At 36.6% G+C, this 18,613-nt stretch overlaps 1 protein-coding gene across 1 annotated transcript; it reads right to left on the reverse strand.

Annotated features, from left to right (window-relative positions):
- Positions 1–1,115: 1,115 nt before the first annotated feature.
- On the reverse strand, positions 1,116–18,029 carry APELA (apelin receptor early endogenous ligand). The gene is made up of 3 exons (XM_028521898.2): positions 17,757–18,029; positions 16,332–16,421; positions 1,116–3,840 (listed from the first exon to the last, which is right to left on the reverse strand). The coding sequence occupies exons 1-2, from the start codon at positions 17,830–17,832 to the stop codon at positions 16,333–16,335; spliced, it is 165 nt and encodes a 54-aa protein (XP_028377699.1). The 5' UTR covers positions 17,833–18,029; the 3' UTR covers positions 1,116–3,840; position 16,332.
- Between the last annotated feature and the right edge of the window lie 584 nt (positions 18,030–18,613).

An 18,613-nucleotide genomic window follows, 5' to 3' on the forward strand; every position in this document is an offset into this window, starting at 1 on the left:
TGCCCTGACCAGGAATTGAACTGGCGACCTTCAGTTTTGTGGGATGATGCTCAAACCCACTGAGCCACGCTGGTCAAGGCTTAAAGCTAATATTATCAAATGTTTACCAAATGCTGAAGAATTGGAAATATTTTTGTTTTGGCTTAATTGTAGTATTTGCACTTTTTATGGCTTAGATGGCTTAGTTTATAAAAGTCATATTTAGTTAAGTGTTAACACTATTTGAGTTATAAAACACATTGTCTAGGACTCACTGGAGGAGAAAAAAGAAGTTTGGAAAATGACACACTAACACATTCTGCCAGGTAATGTTATATTAAAAAGACAACAACCTCGAGAAATGGCTGCAAACCAAAATATTCCTTTACTATTTTCCATTAGTTAAAAACTGAGAAGAATATTATAGTCACTTCCATAGCAAGTGCTGTAAAACAGGTGATATAAGGTATGAGTACTCTGATAATCCTTCAAGTATAGAGTCAGGAGATACTGTAGGTAATTCTTAAGTATTCAATCAGATGTTAAACTTCCAGATGGAATTTTTAGGACTTTCCTGTAGAGCAACTGGCAAGGGCAGGAGCCTCTACCAACCTCACTTCTCTTACTGAGACTCCTTGGAATCCAGTTACATGATTTTATAGTAAGATGTGAACTCAGATGAAAACGCCAGGGTTAGAATCCAGTGTTCTTTCTATAAACACTGGCCGGACCGAAGCCAAGTATGAAAAACAGCATACAGATTTAGGGTTTAGGGAGTGAGGTCATTTTTGGAAGTGAGAAGGGATGAATCAAAGGGCTGGAAGTCAGGCTTCAATATGCTTAAAGTAAGGCTCTTTTTACTGACAGGATTAGTATTACTAAATCTTTTCCTTTTGCCTCAGGCACTAACATGGCTTAACTGAGACTGTCTTTTTTTTTTTTTTAATTGATTTTAGAGAGAAAGAGGAACACAAAGGGAAACATTCATTGGTTGATATTTGTATGTGCTCTGACCAGGAATTGAACCCTCAACCTTGGAGTATCAGGATGATGTTCTAACCAGCTGAGTTATCTGGCCAGGGCTGATCCTGTCTTTTTCCTAAAAGTCTGGTATTTTGTTCATCATGCTTCTTCTTAGTATTAACTTTTTTTTTTTCAAAAATGGTGTAAAAATATTACTAATCTTGATTACTAAGGCATTTGGCACACCCTTAACTTTGGTAACTATTCATTCTGGCCCTGCAAAGGAGAGTAGAAATGATGTAAGAATGGAACCAAATACTGATTTCAGAGTTTGGAAAGACATGAGCCAAGAAAGAAGGGATCAACATTTACGGTTCTTTGATCTACCACTCCATCTGTTCTACTTCACTGCCCCACTCCACATCCCCAAGTTGGGGTGGCATCATTGCTTCTATCCCCCTTGATAGAAGCATCATTGCTTCTATCTTGGTTATACTGTGTAAAATCTCTTTTGTATTCTGAAAATATTTGAAACTGCAAAAAACCTGTACTAGAAAAGAAAACAAATACCAAATCAGACATGGTTAAGTTTTAAGTACACATATTTGACATTCCTCTGGTCTGCTGCTCTGCCTCACCAGTGAAGAGGGTTCCATTGTCATGGTCTTCTTCTGGTATGCCACTTTCAGCATACATGCCACCAGTTGTCAAGTTTTTATAGATTTTGAGAAACTCTTCCCTTACTCTGATAATCTAGAATTACATAAAAGATATGCTGTAGCAGGGTACACAAGTATAGATAGCAAGGAGATTCAGGCTGAAATGCTTCAATTAAAAGGAACAAACCATGGCATAGAGACAAGTGTCAGGGAAATTTCTATTATACTGCACTCAATACTCTGATCATTTCTTATACAAACTAAGGACAGCTAGATACTCAAATCCCTGAGTGTTCTCTTGAACAATTATTCAAGTGGTCTGGGCAGAAATGTATAACCATTCAACTACTCTACAATGGTATGGCTGGATTTTGACGTTCTGTGAATGTGAGAATTTGTACTTAAAAAGTAGACTTGTATTCATTGAGATGTATCTGAACTATATATTGTTTCTCTTTTGTACAAAATATATAAACATATCAACGAGTATGTGTTTTAAACGTAAGTGATAATAGCTTATGTCTCTACTGAAATGCATTTGTGTAAAAGGATTATAATTTACCCAGAAAATCATTTAGAATTCCCCAATATCCAAATGAAATAATGAAGTAACACATTTTATAAAACATCTTTTGTTTGTATGTAAATTTAGTGGCAGTACTTTATATAAAACACCTTTGATTCTAAAAGACACCACTAATGAGCTATGAATGGGAGACAAACTCCATGATGTCAGAATATGTCTATCAAATTCTTTATGTATCAATCCCAAACTTTTACTTTTGCAAAATAAGGGTCAATGGTTTATGGCTTCTACTCTTTCACAATGGAAAACTTTTAGTCAGGGTATGAATTTGTAAATTTTATATTAGGAATTAACTTACAGTAAAATAATGTAAGCTTTATGACACTGAGCTAAACAGTTTTTCAATAAATACAAATTAAGAGTATATTTAACAACTTGGGAGCACCTAATTATCAATACAATTTAGATTTAGACAGGATAAGTTTCCTTCTTGGGTAATCCTTCATATCCTTAAATTCCTCCTGATTTTTTAAACAAGTCTCGCCACTGCGGGTTCAACAGCACTTAAACAGAGCCCAGCAGAATGGTGAACACTCATGTATCAGAGATCTTGACCAGCTTAAGATTTCATTGACATAACACACACACACACACACACACACTCTATCCCCCAAAATATAAAGTTTACTTAGAAAGTTACAGAGGTAGTAGTAGTGAGCCAGCTGGGCTGTGTAGACTCAGGAAACAAGTTACAGAGGCAAAAGAAGGATCCTTGGAGCTTCAGAGAGAAGAAGGCAAAGGTAATGAATGGGGGTGGGGTGGGAGGGGACAATATGGGGAAGGGAAAGGTGCTCCTGAGAGAGTGCTCAGGAAAGGGGGAGAAGGCGTAGGCATTCTCCCAAGAGGGGCAGTGACGGCATAGCTCTATTTTAAACGTCAACTTTACGTGGGCCTTTCTAAGAAACCGTGCACATGAATCAAGGACGTGAAACAGAACTTCAAAGAAACTCAAACGTTGGCTTCTTGTAATTACATGATGAGAAAAAGATTCAGAAATGAACATTTCAGTTTTAAAATAAAATGAGCTACAATTAGTATTTCAAACTTCTTTTACAACTTTAAATGATTATTCAAAATAAAAATACTTTCATAAACATTCAAGCCTATAATATAAAATTGGTAGCAATTAATAACCTTTCTTAGTCTTTCTATATAAATAATCAATGAACCAATTATTTTCTCTCAACTCTGCAAAGCCAAATAGTCATTGACATTGATTCCAGATATAGCATTTTTTAAAATAACCACTCATACATAAATTTATTTTAATATTTTTAAGAATTATAGGAATATGAAAGAAAAATGTTTAATTTTTGTACTTTTCACCATTATAGAGTCCTAAGACATTACAATGTATTTTTCTTTTCAACCCACATAAGAATTATAATGTACAGAAAAGATGAGATTTTTGTTATGCAGGTAAATAACTGTGCTTCAAACTGTCATTGCTTTTGAACTCGTTATTTTCCCTTTTGAAAGAAAACAAGAAGAGAATCCTGTGAAACTAATAAGACATCCCAGGTGCTTTCAAACGATTCCTTTTCAAACAGGAACTTCTAGGCAAGCACACCATTTTGTGGGTGGGTGGGTATCTTTCCTTGGCTTCTCCTCTTCTTCATCTGGCAGACAGGGTGAAGTTTAGCAAAAGACAATCTATATTTGAAAGGCAAAGGAGAAAGAACATATCCATCAGATCAATTTACCTATGCTTAATTTTTAAAATAGACAATGAGTTGCAAACATTTCATAATTTCAATCGAATAAAGTACAAAAACACATGATAATCTCAGTAGATACAGAGAAAACAGTTAACAAAACCCAACACTCTTCTTTCATGATGAAAACACTAGGAATAGAAGGGAACTCCTTCAACTTGATAAAGATATCTCTACAAAGACCCATAGCTAGCACCACAATGGTGAAAGACAGAACACTTTCCATCTAAGATAAGGAATGAAACAAGGATGTCTGTTCTCACCACTTCAACTGAACATTGTACTATAGGTTCTAGTTAAGGCAATTAGGCAAGGAAAAGAAATAAAATATATCCAGCTTAGAAAGGAAGAAAATAGTAAACCTCTATTTGCATATAACCTATGCTTATATAGAGCAAATCCTATGGAGCCTACTAATCAATCAATGTTTTCATTAAGGTTACAAGTTATAAGATCAATACCAAAATTTAACTATACACCTATACATTAGTAGTTAACAATTCAGAATTAAAGAAAATTTTATTTATAGGCCCTGGCCAGGTAGTTCAGTTGGTTGGAGTATCATCCTGATAAGCCAAGGCTGTGGGTTTGATCCCCAGTCAGGGCACATACAGGAAGCAATCAATGAATGAATAAATAAGTGGAACAACAAATCAATGTTTCTCCTCCCCCCCCCCTCAAAAATCAATTTAAAAATTTTTCATTTATAATACCAGCAAAAGAACAAAATACTTAGGAATAAATTAAACAAAAGTATAAAACTTATATTCAAAAAATTATAAAACATTGTTGAAAGAAATTAAAGTAGATATGGATAAATGGAAATACAGCCCTTGTTCACGGATTGGAAAACTTAATTGTCCATATGGTGATGTTTCTCATATTGATCTACAGAGTCAACACGACACCTATCCAAATCACAGCTGGCTCTTTGCAGACCCTGACAAGATGATTTTAAAATTTATATGGAAATTCAAGGGAACTAGAATAATCAAAATAATCTCAAAGAACTACAAAGTTGGAGGATTCACAGTCTTAATTGAAAACTTGCTATAATGCTGCAATCATCAAGACATTAGAGTATTAGCACAAGGTTTGACATATGGATCAATAAAATAGAACTGAGAGTCCAGAAACAACCCCTCACATTTATGTCGATTGATTTTCAACAATAGTGCCAACATAATTCAATAGGGGAGAGAATAGTGTTTTCAACAAATGATGCTAGATATCTAAACTAGGTACATGCAAAAGAAGTCGGACCTCTTTCTCACACCATATACAAAATTTAACTCAAAATGAATCATAAATATAAGTGATAAAACTCTTAGAGGAAAACATAGGTGTAAATATTTATGACCTTAGATTAGCCAATGGTTTTTTTTCTTTAAAGATTTTATTTATTTACTTTTTAAATTTTTTTTTATTTTTTTAGAGAGGGAAGGGAGGGAAGGGAGAGAGAGAGAGAAACAGAGAGAGAGAGAGGGAGAAACATCAATGTGCGGTTGCTGGGGGTCGCAGCCTGCAACCCAGGCATGTGCCCTGACTGGGAATTGAACCTGCGATACTTTGGTTTGCAGCCCGTGCTCATCTGTTCCAGAGCTACACCAGCCAGGGCTTATTTATTTACTTTTAGAAAAAGGGGAAGGGAAGGAGAAAGAGAGGGAGAGAAACAGATGTGTGAGAGATACATAGATCTCTTGCCTCTCATAGGCCCCCTACTGGGGACCTGGCTGGCATCCCAAGCATGTTCCCTTACTGGGAATCAACTGGTGACCTTTTGGTTCGCAGGCCGGTGCTTAGTCCACTGAGCCACACCAGCCAGGGCAGTCAATGGTTTTTAGTAGGACACCTAAACGACAATAAACCAAAAAAAAAAAAGGGCATAATTTGATTTTAACAAAACTGAAAGCTTTAGTGCTCAAAGGACAACACCAAGAAAGTGAAAAGACAACCCACAGAATGGGAGAAAATATTTGCAAACCTGTATCTGATAAGAGTTGTGTATTCAAAATATATAAAGAACTCTCACAACTCAATAATAAAAAGACAAATAAGCCAATTGAAAAATGAGCAAAGGATTTGAATAGATATTTCTTCAAAGATAGACAAATGGCCAGTAAGTACATAGAAAAGATGCTCAACATCATTAGACATTAGGGAAATGCAAATCAAAATCACAATGAGATACCAATTCACACCCACTAGGATGGCTATAACAAAAAGTGTTGGTGAGGATATGGAGAAATTGGAACCCTTCTATACTGCTGGTAGGGATACAGTAAATATGATAAAATGCTGCAACCACTGTGGAAAACAGTTTGGCAGTTCCTCACATTAAACATAGAAAAACTGCATAATCTAGGAATTTCACTCTTGGCCTATATGTCCAAGAGAATTGAGAACATGCTCAAACAGAAACTTTCACGTACCTATTCAGAGTAAAATTGTTCTTAATAACTAAACAGTGGGAACAATAGAGGATAGATAAACAAAAAGTGATTTTTCTATATTTTATTAAGTCATTAAAAAAGAATTATGTACTAATGCATGCTGCTACATGAATGGGCCTTGAAAACAAACTAAGGGAAAGCCAATCATACACGCACAAAAAAAATCATAAGAATCTATACAAAATGTCCAAAATAAATAAATCTATAGGTAGAAACAAAATAGGATTAGAAAGTTCGGATGAAATTGAGAGTACGTGCTCCTGGGTATGGGTGTTTCTTTATGAGGTGAAGAACATGTTCTAATATTGATTATGGTGATGGTTGCACAACTACTTGAATGTAGTCAAAACCATTGAACTGTACACCTTAAATGAGTAAATTACATGATATGTGAATTATATCTCAAGAAATTTAAAAATATGCATGCCTCAGTGATTCTTACTTGTACACTAAATATACAAGTGTTCAAAGATGCATGCATACATGTTCATTGCACCATTGTTCAAAATAACATAAAACATATGTATCCATCAGGAGTCAAGTCAAATAAATTAAGATTATCTATACAATGAAATTCCAGTCATTCAAAACAATTGTCTGCATATCCTCAAATAAATACCTCTAAGTTTAGTGGCCTATAAAGAGGCAAGATAATAAATGCATTCCACATGATGTTTACATATGTGTATATGTCATATATGTCCACACATACATAATTTTTATATATACAAAAGGTACTGTTTGAGAAAAAATGAGAAGTGTAAAGTTGAAAGTTCTAACACAATTTCAATATAATGTAATGTAAAACCTAAAAAACTCCAAAGTCCCCTCCCCAAATTACTGGGGCCGGTGTAATGAGAGAAGTTGTATGTGGTACACACACACACACACACACCAAAAGAAGTGACATTTACTCAGCCTTGATTGAGTAGGAATAAACTAGGTAAAGATAAGAAAGAGAACCTCCTAGATTCTGGGCTGAGAACATAATGTGTGAAAGTCCTGAAAAGAAACAGGACGCCTTTGATAAACTCTCATAGCTACAGTGAGTCAGATAGGGCTGGAAAGGAGAGAAGTGCTTGACTGTGCAATTTTATAATAACATTAAGAATTTTATTTTTATCCTAAGTGTAATGAGAAACCACTAAAGGGCCTCAGGTAGGATGAAGCTACAATATGAAGAATGGATAAAAGAGAAGCAAAAATGGATGTGAGGCGGTTAGTGCAATGTAAACAGTAGTTAAGTTTGGGTGCTGTGAACTGGAGATGAAATAAGTTTGGAGCTGGGAGACTGAATATACAAATGGACAATGGCCAGACCATAGATTAAAATAGAACCCTGACCCAAAAACTCTAACAACCTGCTCAGGAAACCTAACTGTAACCTCTGCAGCAATTGGTATCAAATGATCAGGATCTTGTCAGTAATGGCCAGCTTTCCTAATTCCTAATACTTGCCCCTCCTTTCACCTGAAGTGGGGAATGGGTTCCTGGAGGAATGGTCATGCCTTCCATGGCACCAAGAGACAAGAAGAGGATAGGAGTGGGCAGGATAAGAGGTGGGTTAGATGAGATTCTAGTTTGGTACTTGGAAGTTGAGGTCTGTACCATTGATGACTTTTTCTCTCTTTGATATAACAGACAAGGTCATCTGCTGAGAATGAAAGGTCTGAAATTTGGGGTGAGTCAAAACAGTGAGAAACAAGCCCTGGCTGGTGTAGCTCAGTGGACTGAGCACCAGCCAGTGAACTGAAGTGTCGCTGGCTCCATTCCCAGCCAGGGCACATGCCTGGGTTGCAGGCCAGGTCCCCAATTGGGACATGCGAGGGGCAACCGCACATTGATGTTTCTCTCCCTCTCTTTCTTCTTTCCCTCCCCTCTCTCTGAAAAATAAATAAATAAATTCTTAAAGAAAAAAGTTAGAAACAGTTACTATGGAATACAAGGCAGCAAGTTGACTATAGGAATGTGGTAGGTTTGCCGGGCACTGTGAACTGAAATTGTAGATAAGAATTTAAAAGTGGCTCCAACCCTGGCTGGATAGCTCATTTGGTTTGAATGTCATCCCCATATGCCAAGGTTGTGGGTTCAGTCTCTGGGCAGGCCACATACAAGAAGCAACCAATGACGGCACACAATAAGTGGAACAACAAATCAGTGTTTCCCTCTCTTTCCACCCCTCCCTCTCTGACTCTCTTAAAAATCAATAAATTAAAAAAAATTATTTCAGTTAGACTTCTTGTGTATTCTTCAGTAGCAATAACATACTTGGATGAAGACTTTAGGATTCTTCTAGAATAATGAGATGAAGATGATGGCAGCAAGGACGCTTATGATATTGGCAGCAATTAGGGAGAGAATGAATTCTGGAATCTTAGCTGGAGAGAAGGGACTAAAGAGGACCCATCAGTGGACATAGAGAAAGGTGGTCAATATTCTGCAAGGCCTGATTATGGTGGAGTAGTGGCCATGGCTGACTAAGCTCTGGGTATGACTCGTGCATGGCTGAGACCTAGCAGAGAAGAGTGTCTTGGGAAAGCTTGTGTATTCTACCTATTTTTCTTCTCTAATAAAAGTTTTACAAAGCAGCAGAAATGTGGTTTGCATTATTATTTTCTTTATAAATATTTTTAAATATTCTAACTATCAAGGATTTTAATTATTAATTAGCAATGCTCTGAGGAATTGTAGATACACTGACACAAATTTAAATGTTTCTGGTGATAATTACTTATAATTTTATTATGATCAAGAAGTTTACAATTCATCTATATATATTGATATTGATAGTGTTGAAAGAATTGTGGCATTCAATACTATGTACTACTATTAAAAAATGCATCCAAGAGTGAAATATGTTGAAGTAGTTAATTATCAGTGATTTTGTGTTTTTCAAGTCACCCACAAAACTATCTTTTCCTGCTATCATCTAAGAATAATATATTTTTCAAATGTGTTACTATTATATAATAATAAAGTTAACCTCATATCTCTAGGTGATTAATTGATTATATAACTGAGAACAAACTGAAGACCAAAGATTTATGCTAAAAAAATTTTAGACTTCTGAACATGATAGAGAGCTGCTATTTAAGTAAATATTGGCAGAAAGAATTATTCAGACTTTGTAATGAGAATCAGTTTCCAAAGTGAAGAAAACTCTGAAATTAGGTTTTAGTTCATCATATACATATTTAATTCATTGTATACATCAGTACATATGGGGGAATATACATTTATAATATATGATAACTATATTTTATATATTTATGTATTCAATATATAATATATATTATCATTAAGGCATCATGACCTTTATAGTAAAGTTTCGCTTCTTCAGTAAGTTAGAGACATTAGGGATTTTCTCTGAGCATGGTCTTTGAACACTCAGCTCTGATTAATTGAGAAAACAGTAATTTTTTGTATTTAATTTTAAGCAGGACATCCTGCAGATATTATAGTCCATGAAGGAATTCTTTATACTTAAATCTGCTTTCAGGCCCTTCACACATTGTAAAGGTTTATACACTAAACTGTAGGGGCTCTGTCTTGCTTTCAAGGAGCTCACATGCACTTATGGACAAAATCTGATGAAATAAAGAAGAATATGATAAATAGCTTTTAAAAATGTGCTGGTAAAAATAAAATAAAAAAGCCCCTACTGATTAAAATGCTGTGATTGTTAAGGGAGTGGAAGATTATTTTATGTTAAATGGGTCAGGGTGGGTCTCAGAATTTAAGGACAACCCTAGGGGAGGGAATGGGCTTGAACTTGATGAGATGAGGGAAGCAATCAGGTCCTGGAAGAGGAAATACTTCCAGCCCACACATAGGAAACTGAAGTTCAGTTTGGCAGTTAATGTTAGAAAATAAAGCTGAAAATGTGTGACGGGATCCGAGGATGGCAAGTCTTAACGGCTAAGATAATAAAAGTTTCATTTCACTTCTTTTAGCAAGATTTGTGGAATGCCTGCTGTATTTCAGGCACTCTTTTTGGCTGAAGATACAAAAGTAAATGCAACCCATTGTTGAGAGTTTAGGTAAGGAACTCCATGGTGTTGCTGCCTCAGCATTCATTTTATTTGACCAAGTGGCCTGCAAGGACCTTAAACTGATACTAGCCCCCTTCTGCAAACACACGTCCTGGACAGCAGTCCTGGACAGCAGCCGCAGAGTCGCAAGCAAATGTAAGTTCCTGATACGACTTCTCCAACAGCCCTTGTGATCAGTAGTCTCCTGGGCCTTCCAGGGCCTGTCTACTTTATCTTCCTCTTAGATAAAATCCCTGTGGAGCCTACCAAAACCCACCTATTTTGGTTTGAATTTACCAATCCAGCCCTAAGGCCAGTAATGCAAATGTGCTCCACTCACAAACTCTAATATGGGTCCCATATCTTTCTGTCTCTCCTGGGTCACTATTCTTTCTCTGTTTCCATTCTGCCTTGACCTCCCCATGTGGCCCCTACAGGCATGCCATGAATAATAAACTTCTTTACTGCAATTTATCTGTAGTCATCTGTTTAATTAAGGCTCACCATTTTGCACTCTGGACACTCCACTTAACAAATGTTAATTTAACAGAGTCAGAATACCCCATTCAGCCTTCTGCCTTCAGGGAATGTATAGCATGCTGGGGGTGGAGGGGAAGAGTACAGTCAGTTAACACATTATTACAATACAGTGAGTGAAGTACTTCGACAGAAGTATACAAATGGTGTGAAAAAAAGTGGGCATCTAATACAAGTGGTAGGGGTATCAAAATCAGGGAACATTTCCTAGAGGATGACTTGATAGTAAGGAAAAAAAATACAGAAAGGTCATTACAGCAGATGTGTAGTGAGAGGTGAAGAATTGACTGACTTTAAAATAATGGTAACAATAATTCTAGCTACTATCTATTGTATTTAGCATTTATTATGTGCCAGGAATGGTTATCATAAGGTTAAGTACCATTACTAGCTCCATCTTATTATGGTTCTGGAAGTGGAGGAAGACTTGGAGAGGATAAGTGTCTTACCAATGATCACCAGTGAGTGAGTACGCCATGCAGCCAGAGCTTGAATCCAGAAATCTACACAGTCTTAATTTTTATTCCCTCCATAAGAGGAAAGGGGAGAAGAGATGACAGATAATGCTGAAGAGGTACAACTTGTAAGGTGCTGTTTGTTAAACTATGGGAATTCTCACTGTCCTGAAGGCTACAAGGATAATTAAGGGTTTTAATCGTGTTGTGATATGATTGGATTCAGTTTGGAAAGATCAAATGATAAAACGAAAAATGGACTTTCCAGGACCAGAACTGGTGGCTAGAGTGATCAGTTAAGGTGTTAAAGCCATGTTGGAGAGATATAACAGGCACTAAGATAGTAGTAATCGAGACGAAGAGAAGAGAACATTAAAAAAATAATATAAGATAGAAATGGCATTTCTTAGGACACTGTGTTCAGACATTTGCATTTGAGACAATAACATGTATATTTCATAGCATATATTATCTTATATAGTAAACATCTAATATATAGTATCTTTACAATTCTCCAAATTTTGAAAACATGGAAGAAATATCTGAGTGGGAGAAATTGAAGAGTTTACTTTTAGGTACCCATTCCTTTCTTCCCTTGTTCATTCATCACGTATTTCTGGAGAACTCACTGTAGTCACTGGGCATACAGCTGGGATCAAAGCAAAGTCCCTGTCCTCTTGGACCTTACAGTCCAATGAAGAGAGGCAGACACTAAACAAATACCAGAGGAAGTATATGTTATGTCAGATGGCATTCGGTGTTATGGAAGAAAAACAAACCAGGAAAAGGAAAATAGGGATAGAGTGAGGTATCCTTAAAAAAAAAAAGAAAAGAAAAAGACTGTATTTTGTAATCAGTTTTTTGTACAAAGGATCATCAGAGAAACCCTTCCTCCTGGCATCTACGGTATTGGAACTGGGAACTGAGTTACAGGAATACGCTGTGCAGAAGCCATGGTAGAGAGCTGCATGCATACTGCGCATGGGCCTGTCTACCACGGGACGGCTAACGTGATGCCAAGAAGGCGTTTGGACACCATTACAGGTCCTGAAAAGAATAGTAATTTGTTTCCAATATAGAGATAAATGGTCAAAAGGGAGGATGGTGTCACTGAAACCAAGGAAAATTCATTCAATGATTTGACCTACAGCAAGATAACTGGGATGAGGGCCAGAACGTGTTCACTGGATTTGAGAAGTCACTAGGGACCCTTCCCAGTGTGTACTGGGGAGCAGTGTGTTAACAGTAGCTGGGAGGACAGGAAAGTGCCATCTTTTTGAGAAAATAGGCTGTGTCTAGAACGTGGGTTGTTCACTAGAGAGCACAATAAGGTCAATGGTGCACTTTTTTTTTTAATATAGAGTAGAATAGAACGGTTTTGACTGAGGAACATTCTAGGGAAAAAAGGGAGTAACTGCTGGATCAAAGTTCCTGAAGTGTAGAAAGATTAACCTTACCCAAGAGAGGAGCCTGTTAGTGAGAGATTAGGAAGCGAGACTAGAAATGTTGAGGATGTAGATGTTTGTAAGTTTGTGGGCGGGGTCTGATTGTGCAGCTTGATTATCTCCATTTGCTGTGGGAAGAGGAATTAGCTCTTGCTGTGAGTTAGAAAAGGAGGTGGAGAAGTTTAAGGGGCCCTGACTGGTGTGGCTCAGTTGCTGGGCGCCATCTCACAAACTAAAAGGTCACGGGTTCCATTCCTGGTCAGGGTACAAGTCTGGGTTGCAGTTTTGTCACAGTAGGGGTGCATAGGAGATGCAACCAATCGATATTTCTCTCTCCCATCGATGTTTCTCTCCCTTTTTTCCTCCCTCCCTTATTTATCTAAAGATATAGAAATAAAATCTTTAAAAAAAAGAAGTTTAAGGAAACTAGAGGTCACTGAATATTTGAAATATATAGATGAATGGGACTCAGAAGCTCCTAAGAGTAAACAGAAGAGCACTTTCTGGAGAGCCCTGCTAAAGTTGGAGATGAAGTGCTCCAGGAAAACGTGGGGATTCTGTGCCAAAGGCAAACTTGGCTTTCAGTTTAGCCAGAGAGGCAGATGGAGTGAGAAGGGCCAAGACAACACGACACTTGCGGAAAGAGTTGGGAAGCAGGGCAGAGATTTGGTCAAGGAGGTAAGAAGTCCATGACTTTGAGGGGTAAGAATAAGGCAGAAAATAGAACTTACATTTTGAATGGCAAAGGTGGCATTTATAGAATTGTGCATCTGAAAACTGTATCATTTTATTAACCAATACAATTTTTTTAAAGGGTGGCAAGACAATATTAGCTGGTCTCATTTATAAAAGGTAACTTCACCAGAACTCTTTTCATAGCCATTACTTCTGGTAAGTGAAAATGGGCACGAAGGTGGGAAGATTTACTTCTGACTTTATATACCTCCATACCGTTAAAAAAACTTTTCGCACCATGAAAATATATTATAATTATAATTAAAAAGCTAGATAGGGAATGTACTAATAGGATATATAGTCATCGGGAGCATATATTTGTAGGTAAAAGCATTGATGTAGTAAGATTTCACTGTTGGAAGGGAGAAATCATTAGAGTCTAAAGCCCCCTACCCCATTTTCCACTCTGGAGCTCTCACATTGACCTGTAAGCTTAGGATTCCCGACGGCCCTTCTCCTGCTTCCCTCCACTCCGGTTTACTTAGTGACGAATGTGATGCCAAAATACTTTTGTGAGAAAAAAGAAATCAAGAATATGAATTACATGCAGCGTAAGTTTTCTATTTAACTAAGTTGATTTCTATTTAACTGTTAGGAAGTCTTACTGAGGATCACTGAAGAGGACTCTAGAAGCTGAAAACATTGACGTTCGAGGTCATAGAACATTTCTATGAGGTGAGTTAAAAGTCTAAACCACTCTAAAGGGTTAATCTGGAAAAATTCCAAAGTTAACTGTTTACCCTTCCTATCATTTTACAGTTTTACTTGGCCCTAACTGAATCAAGTAACCACATGTGATTTTATCTAAAGCGTGCAGGAAAACAGAGGGGGATAAATGAAAGGGAGGTTCTGCCTCGGAGTTCCACTACCTAGTCTACAGGGCTTGCATGCAGTTATCAAGTCAACAGGAAGTTTTGTGGCAAGACATATAAAATATGTGCACATTTCAGGACAGTGAGAACGATGCTATCAAATTTGAAGGCAGCACTTGCTGTTCTAGCACTGGTTCAGCAACATCTTAGAAAATTATCTGTGTTATCTTGCATTGGTTTTTATGCTATCTCTGGATTCCAAAATAAGGTTTTTATACATTCTTCAAAGAACTGTGGCTGCAATGTAGAGCTAGTCCAAACACTGACAAAATGAATGTTGTAAGCTGAGCAGCTCTTTAACGGGTTCAGCCTAATTTTGTACAGGGTTGTTTTTATTAAATGGCCTATATAGCCTTCACTTAAATTTCCCTTTGGTTTACAAATTTGGCTTGTAGGTCAAAATTTTTCTTTAACTTTGCAGATTCAAATTTCCTAACTCTATCTTGTTTACATGCAACACTAGTTTTTATGGCAGGTGGTTTGTAGAGAAAGCCAGTAAAACCTGTGGCTAACTAAGGGCTTTTATTTACAGTTATGTAAGGTATCTTGCTCTGTATATGCAGGAATTCCCTTGCTATTGTGAAATGCCTCCTCTCCTCTTTGTTATTTGTGGAGGAGTGCTGGGAAAATCTTGAACTTCCCCACTCCTCCTCAGCGTAGATTTTACCATTAATTATTTACATGTGAGGCTAAAATGCATTATCAACACACGGCAAAGGATTTTTTAAAAACATATAAAATCCTTTTAAAGCATAGTTGAGCCTCTACCAATTGTCTTCTCAAGAACTTCTTATTGTATGTTTCTGGATTCTTTCACCAATTTATTTTTCATATGTTGATAGCAAAGAGTAATTTGTTACAGGTATAGACAAAGAGAAATTGGCTTTTTTGTCTCAGTCCTCATGAAAAATGCTTATTACTGAAATGCTTATTATCGAATTGCTCTTCCCTCTTTTAATGTCCTATGTGGGGCTTTCACTGGGTTTGAAAGCACATATTAAAGAGGTATAGCAACCATTCTTTCCTCTGGATGAATAGTGCCATAAATACTACAGTCTATAGGCCAGCTGAATAAGCTAATTCAGCAATTGTCTGTGTATATTTACCAGCCAAGGAATATTTCTATGGCAGTTTTTTAAAGGAAGATACATTTTATGACTTAATAGCTTAAGATAATTAAATGGAATGCCAAGTTAATTATTTTTTTCGTGCAAAGTGACTTCAACTTGGGCAGTGTTTGAAGTTAATTGATACAGATGGTATTACCGCTTCATGGTGATGTAAAATCATTGGTCTTTTAATCTTTTTTTTTTTTTAACAAAAAAGTGGGGGAGGAGCAAAATTCTCCTCAGAATTTGTTCTTAAAGATGCAACCATCAAGAACAGTTCCATGGGTGAGATTGTAAAAATGCTATGCTATTAAAATTAAGTTGACTTTATATATTAAAAGAAATAGTATCAGGAAAAATAAACTATATTGAGGCTATCACATCATTCATTCATACAGTGTTGTTGGGCATATATATCCAAATGCTTTCAATAGGGAGCTATTCAGTGTTTTTCGAAACACATGTTTAGAGGTACTTTCTTAATTATATTGTCCTGGTGCCTGATTTTTAATTGTAATTGTCAAACACACAAAATAGTATTAATCCCCATATAACTATTATTCAGTTTCAACAATTATCAAGGTTTTCCTACATTTTGCTCATCTACTCCATTAAACTATTTTTAATCATCATGTCATTTCACTGTTTCATCTGTTAGCATGCATGTCTTGAACTGACATTACCATAAAGCCATTATGACATGTCACAAAATAGGAACAGACGTTCTTTGGTATGTCTATCCAATATGGACCTCTGCCTAAATGTAGGAAAGCGATTTTCCATCAGAAATACCTCAGGGGAAGGGCACTCGTGAGTGGAGAGGAATGCATCTCCTCTGATGGCAGCTGAGTCTATGTAGTTTTCTTCTCATTGCCAAATTAGCTGAGGGGAAAAAAGAGAAATATTAGGAGCATTTTTTCAGAAAACTAACTTTTTCAGTCTGGGGGGTGACAGGGAATATTTAGGATTCAAACTATAATGTGATTATTTGCTATTTGTTTAGATGTGAGTATGCCATAAACAATCAATGTGATGTAGAAACACAGGGTTTATTCCCAACAGTTCACATTAATAGAAGGATCTAATAGTAATACCCCCCTCCTTCTACATGCCTTCTTTCTAAATGCTCCTGGTCCTTTTATTTTATGTCGTGAATTAGTCACAAATATTTTACAAGAACACTGTCCAAGATGCTCCATATTTCACAAAAGGAGAAATGGTTTGAGCAGCAATGGCTGTAAACAGTGAAAAAGAATGCTTTCCAAGTTGCTAGTTTGGGACTTTTTTCTTGTTTATGTAAAACGGCACACCAGGGGACTCCATTTGAAATAACCTCAGTGATCAAACTTCTGATTAACTGAAAGGCAGACTGAATTTTTAACTACTGGTGTACTATTTTCTGTTCTAAATGGAGAATTATATTATTAAGTGAACAATATAACACATTTGGATATAATCACCCTTCTATTTAAATTTGGGTATGCATTTTCCTGAGTCAGAAAATTTTCTATTTTTTTTTACTTGCCAGTGCTTAGCAATCTTAGATATTTGGTTTTGAGGTAAAAGCACTTTAAAATAACTGTTTACTAAATTCCTGTTGGATAAGGACAACACAGCTGATAATCAGCTTTAAAGAATATGCCAAGTAAATGAATATTTATTTATCTTGACCATACATATTTTTGGCACTTCTGGCTTTATAAACACAATACTAAGATTGTACTTTTCTTTTTGTTTTAAATGACACACCTAATTATGCATAACTGGAAATAATGCTATTGACCAATTTTAAGAATTCATCTACAGTTTGACACATTATGAATTTTATGTTGTTAGTTAAGTCAACATTGCCTCACTTTAGCCAGCTACATGCTGTTTTAATAAATTGCTTTGAATTTTGCATTTTACCTAAAAACCTGTAAGTTTTGTTTACCTCTGTAATGAATGGACGTATCTACAACAGCTAAAGAATCAATGTTTTTTACAATTAGAAAAATAGTAGTAAAATATCTGCCACCACTTTAATATCCGGCTATTTAAAAACTAACGAAATAATAGACCTAACAGGATCGATAGCATACTTCCGAAACCCTGCACACCCCCAGTGCCTCCAAGCACACCTCAGTGATCTTCAACAGAAACACAACTGTGCTCAGAGGCACACGGAGAGAAACAGGCACAAAAACAAGTGACTTGTTACAAATAGGTCAGTCTTACCTGGTCTCTGTCCATTGATAAGAAGAAGACTCATCATAAAAATTAAAAATACAAAAAGGAATTGTCGAAATCTCATTTTTCTGCTACACTATAAAGGAACAGTAGCGCCCAAAGGAAACCAAACTTCTTTGAACAGTCTGTGCAGTATCTGTGTGGCTCTTCTCACATTCTAATGACAAACCTCAGAGAACTGCCAGCTGCCTTTTCCAGAAGGGTTAATGATCACATCAGACAAGGTTACTGGTGTGTTGTGCTGTGGTCAGAGCCTCCCTCAGCCCTAAACCCCTCCTCCGCTCCCCTCCTCCTTCCCCTCTGTCACTCCCCTTCATTTCCATAAGCAAATATTGGTGAAATAAACCATTCAAGTGTGCAGTAACTTCAGTGGAAGTCTGCTCTGGAAGCTTTTAGGAGAGACTGGCTTAATTCAATCTAGATTTGGAGAAATATGTAAAACTAGGCATGGCTTTGCCTCCTCCCCTCACCATTTGCATCTGTTTAAACTTTGGATTGCCCATATTGGTCCCACATGCAGAAACCAGTGGAAATGACAGGAAGTCTCTCTTTTGTCCTTTTCAGAAGGAATTCTGAAGCTCTGACTTAAGACTCCCAAATGCTTTGTGGCAAAACCTGTGCTGAAATGCTTTCTCATTACGAAATCTACTGCAATGCTGGTGCCTGTTTATCTTAAATCTCTAAATTGCTTAATCCATATCAAGAAACATTCCTGGGGTTTAGAGTGTTCTGAAATAAATCTGAAAAATGTTTTTATTTTTATTTTGTAAAGTGCAATTTAAAAAGTAATGGAGATCATTTTTATCTGCATTATGTTCAAGATTTTTGAAAAGGAAGCTTAGACA

This window comes from Phyllostomus discolor, chromosome 8 (genome assembly GCF_004126475.2).
Source record: "Phyllostomus discolor isolate MPI-MPIP mPhyDis1 chromosome 8, mPhyDis1.pri.v3, whole genome shotgun sequence".
Classification (NCBI taxonomy): Eukaryota; Metazoa; Chordata; class Mammalia; order Chiroptera; family Phyllostomidae; genus Phyllostomus; species Phyllostomus discolor.